General features: G+C 39.1%; 1 protein-coding gene across 1 annotated transcript; it reads right to left on the bottom strand.

Annotated features, from left to right (window-relative positions):
- RAB21 (RAB21, member RAS oncogene family) lies at positions 1-12,687 on the bottom strand. Its single transcript, XM_050324072.1, has 7 exons — positions 12,380-12,687; positions 5,686-5,745; positions 5,393-5,500; positions 3,804-3,867; positions 3,081-3,135; positions 2,570-2,658; positions 1-1,696 (listed from the first exon to the last, which is right to left on the bottom strand). The coding sequence occupies exons 1-7, from the start codon at positions 12,524-12,526 to the stop codon at positions 1,557-1,559; spliced, it is 663 nt and encodes a 220-aa protein (XP_050180029.1). The 5' UTR covers positions 12,527-12,687; the 3' UTR covers positions 1-1,556.
- Between the last annotated feature and the right edge of the window lie 459 nt (positions 12,688-13,146).

Here is a 13,146-nt window from a genome sequence, read left to right as displayed (position 1 = left end):
TCAGTCTGTATGAAAGCCATCTATTATTTCAGAGAAAATAAAATCAGATTCAAGACAGCACACTTCTCTTACACATCAGACTAATTTGCTACTACTACTCTTTTTGTGTATCAGAACATACCCACACCATTCAATGCATTCATATGCCATACTAATTCTACCTTTCAGAAAAAGGAAGGCCAAGGATATTCTACTTCGTCATAGACATCACCTTTACTGTTTCTCCAAGCATGACAACTTAAGTAAAAAAAAGTCAGAGCACAAAACACTTTGAAGTTTCAGCTACCACCATCTGGTGTTCCTTTGTGATAGTAGTTCATACATGTTTTTTCTGAAAAATGTCCTCCCAAAACTTAAGTAGGCTTCAAAACACTTCACAGGAGAAAGAGTAAGTCAGGCATAAGTTCAATTCTGCCTAGAATCCCCAAAGTTACAGCTACATCTGGCAAGTTTCACATCTTCCATTTAATCACTGCAAATCAGAAGCAGTTCTAGTTAATGCCAATTAATTTGTTCACTCAAGCCCTGCAAAACAGGGGAAAAAATGGATGTTCATGAATAGTTTATAATGCTGTCTTGGGACACAAACGTATTAAAGTAGCTAAAGAATTTCCCATGCATCTGGTTTACTGGCTACCAGACAGATGAGGGCTAAGTTGCTTTGACTTTCAAGGGGTGTTCTGAGAGGGCAAAGTAACTGCAGAGGCAAGGTATATGCATGCACTGACTGTTTTAGCTGGGAGTCAAACACTTCAATGTTAAACAGAAGTCCAAAGACGCATTCTCTTCCCAATAAGGGGATACTCTAAATACTGCTGCTTGCCAGAAATGGATTAAAAAACTGCTGTAGCTATGGATGTACCCAAAACAAAGTTGTTTTCAGGTAGGGGGACTAGAATGAGTAATTCAACAGTACACATCAGAAGCTTGCATCTTTCACTGACTTATTCACTTCACAATCACTGACAAGACTGATGTACATATTTCTGCACCTGCAATTGTAAAAGCAGATAAAATATTTAATATGTAATTTACAATGTATTTTACCAGCTTGGCATACAGGATGAACAAAATATATCAAAGTAGTTGAGTTATAGGCTTGTGGAGGCCCTGCAAAAATATTACTTCATATATCTGCTAATTTAAAAAAAAAAAAATCAATTTGCATTTTAGAAGTGATACAATTCCATCTACCACAAAATACAAAGAGCTGCAAAAACGTATACCATTCCAACAACAATGTATATAAGTTATTAAATAATGATCTGATTTAAAAGAATATAAATGAAGCCTTTAAGTAGGTCTTTTCTACATGCATATTATTCCTCATTAAAGAAAAATATGTAAAAAGGCCATTGGTAATTGCTTTGTTAACCACTGTAGAAAATGCCAATTCTCTGGTCACAGACGCCACTAGTTTAGCACTTAAGGTCTCTGCAGTGTTACATGTGATTATTTTTAAATACTGTTAATTCTATTACTCCATTGGTAAAGAATGTGTGACTTGGAATATGGCAGTCTTCATATCGAGAGGGCAGTGATGCACAGTTTTATAATTATCCAGAAGAACAGCACCCTCCAGTGCTCTGTACTTGTGGTTCATCATCAATGATCTGTACACCTCGCCTTGCCATCCCTGACTGACTGGAACCATTGCCTCTTGCTCTTTCATCCACTTGAGCAGTTTCTATCATTCCTGTAAAGAAAGAAATGTATTAGATGGCATTCCACTGCATTTTTACACAAGACTTTGAGATCTTAATCTATCTGTGTTACATGCACAAAGTTCAGCAAGACTGGTTCTCCTATTTGCTATGCAGAACTAAGTACTCAGGTATCAGGCATAGCTGTAAGAACATATTAAAATCTTTCTAAAGCATCAAACATGCAGCAGCTCCTGTTAACTAAGGGAGACTTTATGATGCTCAGATATTCTGGAGTAAGCAACTTCAAACAAGAAACCCTCCCAGTAAAAAAAAAAAAAAAAACCCAAACCAAAAACAACCCACCCTCCAAAACAAAAAAACAAACCCTAACCAACTTTTCAGACATGCAGGATAAGTTTTCTTTAAGTTCTCCTATCATAGAAACACAATTAATAGGACAACCTCCATTTGTTACATTTCTATCCCACATACCATCATCACTATTTGCTTAGACTGCAGTGTAAAATTTGCACCATTACAGCTTTGAGTTTATGATTTGTAATTGACAGCATCTGAGAAGATCTTTGGAAGAGTTGAAACAGAAGGCTTGAAGCAGGCAATGGTGAGACCAGTTATATGAAGTTCAATCTGGGTTACTACTTACGCATTGGAAATGGAACAGCAGTTGGTGCTCCAACAAATGACAGCGTGAATTCGCAATACTGTAAGCATCCATACATCAAGCTTCCAGAGCTATTAAGTATTACAAGTGGTTTGAAGTAGACTCAAATGAAGTCAGTTCTTAGTAGTAGTTTACATTAAAACTTTTCTGGTCTTAAAAGCATTTTTTTACATGGCCTTAAAAACATTTCTGGTTGTATTTTATGAATGAGTTCTGTACCAACAAACTAGATAATACCTACTTTTACAAAGGTCAAGAAACAGTTCTTCAATTCCTTTGTTCTGTTTAGCTGAAGTATGATAATGTTTTGCTCCAACAGATTCAGCATACCTGTAGAAATGCAGATGCCGAGCTTCATTGTAGTAAAAAGACTCAATCTTGCTAATCCACTTTATATGAAACAGTAAGATGATTATTCTGACTTCACAATTAATCTACACATGCTGATTTTATATAAAAAAAGGAGTTGTGTTTAAAACTGTCATGACTGATGCAACATACTAGACAAAATTAATAAAATTTCATGCCTAGAAATGCATTTGAACTGCAAATGTTGACTATAATCACATACAATTCTCAAGTTACAGTTTGGTCAATAAGGGAACTGGGACTTGGACACTAACAGAACACTTAACAAGTAGCAGGCATAAACCAGCAGTGGCTAGCTGGGTGCTATGTTAGCAGCATCACAAGTTTATTACGCTAGCATAACTCTGCAATGACTGTTTCTATTAATAATTGGTGTGACTTACGTTTCTGCTTCTTGCACCGAAACATGTCGCTCTTTTTCCAAGTCTATTTTGTTACCTGTTGGAAACAAGTTAATAATTCAAGTCTTGTACTCCAAAATTACCCCAAAATAAAGCAGAAATGTAACCATTGTACCCCATCATTTTCTCACAAGCTGTCCCAGTAAAGACCAGCTCTTACCCAAGTTTTAATCTGGAGGAGTGACATGATTTGAGAACCTCCTTTCACACAAGCATTTACAGACAGCGAAGATGAAGTGCTACTTCTGTAGAGATACCAGGATACCTCCATATAAGCCACTCAATTCAACCTTTTGCTTTTCTTTTTTGATTTATTGGCAGCTTCCCTGCGTTGCAGTGGTAATTTGTATGAAATGTCCTTATAGCTAATCTCATGAAAGTGTTTTAATAGCTAGATCAGATTTAAACCTAAACCCAGTATTTTTGTTGCATTCCATTTACATTGAAATATCCAAGTTTTAGGACTATCTCCACCCCAAAAGCACTTGATTATGAAAAGAGACAAGCACTGAGAACAGTAAATACCATGAGTTTGAGTATCTGAAAGAAGGATAATACACATTTGAGGTATTTTATTAAACTACAGTCTGCAGGTGTCTGTACCTTCACATGTACAAGCTGCCAAAGCAGTGTTTGGAAGATGCTATTAATCAAAACAGATCTTTCCAGTTAAGTCATTAGAATCACATGCTGAAAAAGACTTACCTACTATACACAAACAGATTTCATTTCCCAACATTTTTCTTAATTCCTTAACCCAGTTTTTTACCTGCAAAACGAAGGGAGGCGAGTTTATTTTCACTGGATACATACTAGCTTAGGCTATGCGGAACTATCCCATTTCCTTCATTAACTGTTTCCTCTAAGCTTGAACCAAACATGTTTAGAGCAACATGGATGTAAAAATATAGCTATATGTCTCTTGTTCAGCAGCTTTTAGTTCACAGGCGAAATTAAGAGCAACTGACTCAGGTAAAATGGTTCAATTACTCCAGAAATATAACTCACCACACTTGTGTTAGCCCCACTCCAAAGAACAAGTTCACTGCATGGGCCACTTTAGGTCAAATATGAGATCTTTTATCAACAGGCACTTACTGACAGATCACAAATGGTACTTTAAAAGTAGAGGCACCTGAACTGAGGTTAGATTAGAACAGATGTTTGTTTCCTGAGAGAACAGATGGGACAAGAGTGTCGAGTCAGCTGATGGTAAGGTATCTGTCATATCATGACAACAATTCTGTTGTCATTCTTTGAAGTTGTATGATCACTGCACTGACTTAGGAACTGCTATTTTAAGGGAATTTAATCATGAAGAGAGGCAATCATTTCAAGAACCTAAAAATAGTTAGGCTACATGATACAGTGTGCAATAACTGCCATGCAATAACTTTTGCATATTAGTCATCCCTCTTTTTTTCCTGCAAATGTAAGTGTTTTGGTATCACAGAGTTTATGCTGAGCCCTACTTAGTAAAAAAAGGCACAAGTTGAAGTAAACTCACAAGTCATCACAATTCTGCCAGCCAAGGTAAGTGTTTAACTTCTAGTACAATAACTCCTAGCACAACTGCTTTACTTGCCCTACACCAGACTATTTAAAATAGTTACAACTGCTGTGGAACTGCATCCTCACACTATTTCTATCACTGTTAATCCAATCCTTGGCAATAAAACCACAACTTCTTACGTCTCTACACAGAAGTCCCATGGGTTTTGACACAATCTAATCAAACTTCAGAAGAGTGTTGCTAGTTTTCAGCTTGAACACAGAGTGATAGCACAGATTTGACACAGGACTGTAAAAAATTCACTGCTCAAACTGATCAATTAATAATGCTATTAAATATTTAGACATCAAATTTTAAGTTTTGATGAGGAATTGAAGTACAAATATCTCTTATCACAGAGAACATAATGTTGTTGTATTGCAATTCCAGCATTCTCAGATCTGTAAAAAGTCATGTCACTTAATATCTTTTAGTAATTTGATTTATACAGTAGAGATCAGTACGGCATACTATAACGACAGCACTAGTTCATGTTTATAGCCTGCCACAGGTAACTCACATATCTAATTCTCTGGTGTTCTTTGAATAACCCTGCTAGAACATCAGTAGACTGAAAAGGTCTGCCTTCAAAAGAATACTAATCATGTGTATACTTCCATTCCATAGTCTAAATTTGCAAATGTAATATATATTGCAGAAAATAGAGGATTCCCAGTTACACATCACAGATTACCCTTTAATCGGTTTACATCTCACACAGATGTAAAAAGCTGTCCAGTACCTTTTGAAAAGAGTCTTCATCTGTTATATCATAGACTAGAATAGCGCCATTGGAATCCCTGTAGTAGATAGGCCCCAATGCATGAAATCTTTCTTGACCAGCTGTATCCTGCATTTAAAATACACTTGTTAGCATTTAAGACAAAGCAAACAATACTTCAAGGAACTACAAATAATTACAAATTTTACTTTATTAAGAAGTGCCTAACACTTGAGATATAGTAAGCCTAAATATTTTTTCTCAGAAAAATATTCTAATTAGCTATGGGAGAAAAAATAGGGGAGCAAACATACCCATATTGCAAGGTTTACTCTCTTCCCACCAATATTTAGCTTCTTTGTAAGAAAAGATGCCTGGAAACCAAAACAGATTAGAGTTAAGTTTTACATACCAAATGCTCCATTTGACTTCAGATTAATTTATTAATAAAAACATCTGAATCAATAAAAGACAAATTTCCAGATCAAAATACTCTGTAAGCCAGAAGGCTGAGTCAATACTAAGCCAGTTAGTCATTTCACTACAATTTGCCAACAGTCTGTTCTAAATAAATTTGGCTTAAGCCAGTCATTTACTACATCTTTTTGCTGTTGTTTTGAATGATTTAGAGCGGATGAGTTGTGTGGGAAGAGTTTGAATTCACAACACTGCTAAATCTAAGCTGAAATCAAAGCATTTCACAGGAGTACATGAGTTTGGCTAGAAACCAGCCTAACAGGATTTTTAATTTGCACGAATTGGGCAAAGTAGTTTACTATTAGTGAGCTACCAGAACAAACAAATAGTATCAGTTAATCACTAAACATCTTGGAACACCAGTATTCCTCAAATTTCCTTGTCTATAACTTTTCCCCTTTTTTTCCTCTAATTTGAGCCCACAACTCACCCTCATCTGTTTTTTGGTTCTGTGCTTTAGTTTGTTTGAGGTGAAAAGCCTCAGAATAAGCATACAAGCTGCTTCAGAAACCAACTACATTAACTTCTGGACATGTTTTACAGGTCCAGAGCATATTGCAAGGTTAGTCCAATTTCAGTAACTTGAGTAGATCTGGTTTTCTCACATGATCCCCATTTTCAAATACCACCTCTGTTATCCAGTCCATAATTCATAGGCTAAAAAGGGATATAAATTTAATACCACTTTAATGGACCAGAACAGAGTCTGAAGGGATTAATGCATTAGGAACCTGTTCTCCCCATTCTGAAGACTAGCAGAACAATGGTTAACTTTTGGTTTCTGCCTTCAATTATATTCAGTTTTCCTTTCAGTTTCACATCAAGCTGCATTTGGGTTCAAATAAGCACAGTGGTATTTTACGACACACTCACCACAGATTATTTTAGGCTGGATTGTAGCAGTTCAACAGTTCTCTGTATGAGCACTGACCAGCCATAGAACTAAGAGTCACATATGTGGAAAGTGTCATGGGCCAGATGAGGTGCTTGACCAGCTCGCTGTTTAGCTACACAAGCAACCAGTGGATACACAGAAGACCACAACAGTTCAATTCACACCAACCTAAACTGCTGTCAAAGTACATGTCTGGAGTGCTGCCTGCATTACAGTTAAAGTCATCCAACACTCAATTGCTAGAGCAGCTCCTGCTCTTCAGACACTTTGCTAATATCAAGTCTGGCACCTGTATGACCTAAGGTGAGATGATTAAAAAAAAAAAAACTTTTCATATTTAAGTTGGAACCTTTCACCAAAGCTTTCCGTGAAGTCTGATGAACAGACCAGAAGAAAAACACTGAGATATTTCCCAAGAGCAGATAGCAAAGAACTCATCACTACAACCATTGTGTTCAAAATAACAAAACCATTAACCCCTTCAGTCTACAGTAAGGGGACATAGGAGTCAAGAGTCTGGAAAAAGTTCCAGGTAGCGTGTTAAATGAACTTGATCCTCTAGTAAACCTGTAAACAAGCATCTCAACAGTAGAGTAGCAAATTCTTTAGTCAAAAGCTCTATAGAAAATAGTTGATAGCTTTCAGCTAGCTGTCCTTGAGGATTATCTGATCAGTACCAAGTCTTCATATCACAATTTGTTCTACTACACTACGGTTTAAAAGCCAAAACTTAGAGGTGACTTCAGAAGTTTTAATTCAGCAACAATTGGGCCATATGGAGAGAAGATACATTTAAGTACAATGAATCAAGCTCACCTGACAACATTTTATTGATCTGCTGTACTATAGTATTCAATATTGTATTGCAAATCTCAAAGGAGAAGCTCTTTTGAGGACTGTTTGCTTTTGTCACAACACCAACAATACAAATCTGCTTAGACGACATGAATTTCACACACAGGGTTTAGAACCACATTTCTGCACCAAAAGGCAGAAAAATCCTTCACAGAAACAGAATTTATATTTAAAAACACAGAACTTAGTATCCATGAAGAAGTGTATTTCCTATCTGACAGAGCAAATATTAGTGTAGGTTCATCTGCATAGTTCAGTTTTGCTTCAGCATCACCAATCCCGCAGGTACTACAGCTTTGGACAGGAATACTGTCTTTTACCACAAAAAATAGAATATTCCATTTTCTGTATACCCCAGTACTAGAAGACCCCTACATTCAAGTAAGGCTTTTTAGCATCTCCTGCAAAAATATTCATAACCGCAGGAGACTGTGACAAGGTATTTACCATTGGGCTATTGTACTTGTTTTCTGTATTACAACTTGATGAATTTGTACCAATTAAGTTTTAGTCTATCTAAAGTCTTGGGCCCATAGTCAAAAAAGGAGAGACAGCATCCTATAGCAGATACCCTGATTACAAGCACGTTCACCTGATAACAAGGCTGGAACCCAGTATTTGAAGCAGTCATCGTTAGTAATGAGCAGAAAGCTCTGTGAACATGCTGCAAGAAACCATCAGTTCTACACTGCAGATTAAATGCTTCATTCTTCTTTATTGTGTCCATATACTTGAAGAATACAGTTGGCAGGCTCTGCTCTTAAAAGTTATGGGTAAGTTTGGTGCATTTACTACCAGTAAAATGCATTTTACATCCACAGTGGCAAACATACTGAAGACAAATCAACCTTTTAAAACACATCCACCCCTTCATTCATTTCGAGGTGAGGAAAAAACAAACAAAAAAACAACCCAAAAAACCAAACCAACAAAAAAACAACACACTTGAACAGCAGGACTATGCAGCTTTTAGAAATTCAGGGAACCCAACATGTAAGGAGGAGTCTTAACTTTTATTTTGAGATAATATAGGGAAAAAGTCAGTTGCCAAGATTCCAAATTTCACCAAGTTTCACAGTCAAAGCCTTTGAAATCAGAACAGTGTTGGGTAATTACACATCAAAAAGGATTCAACATTTTCTCTAATCTCCAAAAATTACCAAATTGAGTACTGCAGTTTCAAGTCTGAGTTGTGGCTTGATTTACAATCAGTAACTCCTTTCTGTATTGATTTAATTACTATGAAAATTAATCTTTGCTACAACTTTCAAAAACTCATGGATAGACAAACCCACAGTTAATTCAAAGATAAGTAATTTCAAACAACTCTTTGAAGGAAGCTTCTAACTTTGGTATTTTTGACTCTAGTGTCTTATGACTGGTCTGAAGAATACTTAGGCACTGAGAAGAATAAGGATAATGCAATTATAAGAGTTAAAATTCCAATCTTTTGATGTGTCTATAGGAAATCTTGTCTTTGTTTTAATTCTTACTTCTAAGAGCTCAGTTTCACATGTTCACTAGACCCTGTTAGGACCTGACAAAGGGGTTTGAATAGAACACAATGAAGACCCAGCTGGAAGAGATTCTCCTGGAAGTCAATGAATAAAAGCAGGTGTGTGTCACCTGCCCTTGACTGTTTCATACTCAACAGCAGCAGGCCAGGGGTACAAACACTGCACATAGCACTGAAGTTCCTTGTTTTGTCTTCTACCAGTCCCCAAGTACCTTAAAAGCCAACACAGCTCTTCCAGATTATGCAAGTCCAGCAAAGTCATCGGGATCTCTATAGTATGATTAGAACCATATCAGCAGCTCTCTTTTGTTGGATATTTTGAAGTCCTCCACACATTCGAGAGATCAGTACTCAGAAGTTGTATTTATATTGAGTAACTAACTAACAAAGTATCTACTTGTTTTTAAAAAAACAGTTTGACAGTAACTTTATTACTGGAGTAATTCTAGCACAGTTCACTCATAGCTTAGAATTATTATATCAATATGAGAGCACTGACCTCAATATTTCAAACAATGGGAACCAATTCCAACAAGATCTGATAACTACAAGGTTACGGATTGTATTCATTGCTTGCAAAACCCCCTACCTCTCCTGCATTAGCTTTTCCACATTGTTCCACCTAGATCTTTTCCTATGTCAATCAGTAGCTACCTTAATTTCCATCTGCAGGTTATCAATATCTTAAGTACATGACTTGACACAACTACAGCAACGTGTCCCAGCAGCTTCCTAAATTGAAGGCAGTTCCAGTTCACTCCAGCAAGCATTTAGAGAAGGGGGGTGTGGAGAGAAGAGAAACTGCTCCCTTTTACTTGCTCCCTTTTACTTAAGTCTTCTGTTGCACAAAAGAAACTTTTCTGTTTGGGTGTACACAGAATAACTTCACAGTAGAATAACATCCTAAGTGAAGTTTCCAGAAGGCTTCAGTCTCACCACCCTTTCTGTTGCAAGCATATTGGAATAAAGCACTATGCAATACTTTCCTTTTTTAAGTCAGAGAAGACTGTGGACGGAGAGCCTCTTGTCTCAACATCTAGTCATCTTTTCATATGATTCATCACTGTCACTCCTTAGCTGGACCAGGAGCAAAGTATTTATCTAATTTTGGCTTTATTGGAACAAAGGAATTTGTTACAATACTTTGAACTGTTTCCATGAAACAAAGTAAACTTATCAGACTAAGCCTTTAATCTCAAAAGGAAACAAACCAAGGATGCTTTCCAAATGTGATACTTCATTGCTTCATGAGATAACCTAGTTTCTCTTATTTTTAAGGAATATTTTCATGTAATAGTGGAATTTATTTCAACTTTGTTCTAGAACTGTATGATGTAGGAAAATAGGAATAAAAAAAGATAATACTTCACACGTGCACATGATGCATGGTAAGGTTCAACAGCAACTGACATTATATTTTATGATCAATAAGATGTATCAGTGGTTAAGGAGGCTCAGAACAGAAAAGCAAATGACTTGAGAAACATTGTGCATTCAGTTAGAAGACACAGGTAGCAACCAGAAACCTAATTACAGTGGAAAAATAAAATCTCAGTATGAATATGAGCACATGCTTCCACTCCTTTACACACACCTTCCAGACAGTCAAAACCAGAAGCTCTTGAGCCACACTATCTACAGATATTTTCCTGTTAGCATTTTGGAGCAATTTAAAGGTGCATTTTATGACATTTGTGACCCAAGTCTGAATTTCAACCCATTTTTATTTATAATTTAAGGGTTTCCACTACAGATTTAAAGAACAAAACCCCAAAAAACAAACACGCACTACATCACATAACAACCTACGCAGCCCTATTCATTTTACACGGGATATGAGAATTCAGCTACACATCGTCATTTTGTTGCACTTTAAATAATTGTTTGCTCAACGCTGCACTTCAGCCTCACCTCTGACACCTACAAGCTATTAGTCACATCTGTAGCATCCCAAATACTTTCTGCGGCATCAGAGCTACAGTCAGCTTTGCCATAAATACCACACCATGCCTAGTAAACCTACCAACAGATTAACCCAAAAGCTGAGTACGAACACAGGGTAACAGAGTTTAAAACATACTCTTTGTAGCTCTTCATTGCAAAACTAGAACAACATTATCTGTTTAAGAAACATTCACTGTATTGTTTCTAGTGCATCTATAATGCTTCTTTGGTTTTAGGGGAAGTTTCACTATTAAATACTTCTGAGATACCCAGTTTAAGAATTTTCCCCTAAATACATGAGAATAGCACATAACTACCCTAAAGCTCTTTTTTTCAGCATCACCTGCTATTTCTTCTGTACTTTAAGAACCTCAAAGATAGTTAAAAACCCACTAGTGGCCCACGAAGTGACAGTATGTATTAAAACCCACAGTTCCACATTCATGCTCCCAACTGCTAAGAAAGATGCTGTGCAACTGGTGTAACCACAAATAAAAAGGTTAAGCAAGCTGACACATCCCGAAAGACTTAACGTACCACCCATAACACTAAGTTCAAAACATATTTTCTGACACCATGTACAATACAAGCAGTTTATTCTGTACCATGCCATCCATCACTAAGAGGTCATGAAAAAAACATTGCTTTCAAGCAGACACCCTGTCACATTGCATAAGTGGAATATCACTTTGTAGTTCTTTATAAATTAGCAGACAGCACTGCTGCTAATCTGGCCAAAATTCAGGGAGCTATCGTGACAAGCAAGTAAGCCTTAAGAATCTTTTCTGTTATTAAGTCGTAAGCCTTAATCTCATCAAGCATTTTGTGAGAGCTTTTCTCTTTGAACAGCAGTATTTAGGCAGCTCCAGTGTTGGGATCTGAGAACATGGGGAAGATTGTGATTAACAGATATGCAGCACATATGAAACACTTAGTCATCAGTCCACTAACAGTGATTACAATAACAAAACTGCATTCGCATCATACCTCCCAGGACACACATGAAGACATTCATATATATAACTGGAAAAAAGGAGTAGTTAGCATGCAGAGTAGAAACAAGGCCTTAAAGTACTGCAAGCTTAGATCTGAGGCGTGAAACGAAACAGAAAACTGGCTTCCAGAGAACTCGGCCTGGGACAGCCACCATTAGCGAGCGGCGGTGGTTACTCCGGCTCCGCTAAGCTGCGAACAAGGCACGGCCCGGCTGCCCCGGGAAGTGCGCGAGGTGAGCGGAGAACAACAACGGGACCCCCACACCGGCATCGCCCCCCCGGCCCGGCCACCCCGGCAGGCGCTCCCCGCCCGCCCCGGCCCGCACCTGCAGCGTGGTGATGTGCTTGTCGTTGAACTTGTTCTCGCAGTAGCGCAGCACCAGCGAGGTTTTGCCCACGCAGCCCTCCCCGAGCAGCACCACCTTGAAGGAGAAGCTGCGGCCCCCGGCCGCCGCGCCGGCCCCCGCCGCCATCCGCGCCCCGCCGCCGAGCCGCGCCTCACATCAACGGGCCGCCGCCGCCCGCCGGGACGGGGGGCCCCGGGGGAGCGGGAGGAAGCCTGGCGGGGACGGAAAGGCAGCGCCGAGAGCGCGGGGACGGAGGCGGGGGAGGAACACGGCAGCACAACCTGCCCCGCGGCCGCGGCCCCGCTGCCCTAATGGCGGCTCCTTCCTCCTACGTCACGCGCCGCTCGGTCACGCGCAGGCCCCGCCGCCAATGGGAGGGGGACCCGGCGGCGGCGGGCGGGAGGGGGCAGGGCCCACGGAGGGGCGGGGCCTCCTGGGGGCGGGGCCGGGGCGGCTCCTCCTCCTCGGAGCTGGAAACGGGGGCAGGTCTCGCACGCGCGGGTGGGTTTGTTTTTAAATGTCAAATTAAGTCTTCCTTGTGCGACGAACGTACCTGCCAAGCGTTTCCCCGTGGAAAGCAAAAGCCCCTGACAAACAGGCTATAAACGTCACGGGCACGGGTTTTGTTCCAGCTTCAAAGCCCCCGTTCGTGTGGATTACGTTACACTAGTGTATTACGCTGGTCTCTAAATGTTTGCAAAATAGAAGTCCGTAGTAAAGTGGGATGTGGGAGCAGGTAAGTAAAA

This window comes from Myiozetetes cayanensis, unplaced genomic scaffold, assembly GCF_022539395.1.
Source record: "Myiozetetes cayanensis isolate MyiCay16 unplaced genomic scaffold, myiCay2020 scf3, whole genome shotgun sequence".
NCBI lineage: Eukaryota > Metazoa > Chordata > Aves > Passeriformes > Tyrannidae > Myiozetetes > Myiozetetes cayanensis.
This window is presented reverse-complemented; position numbering and strand designations above follow the sequence as displayed.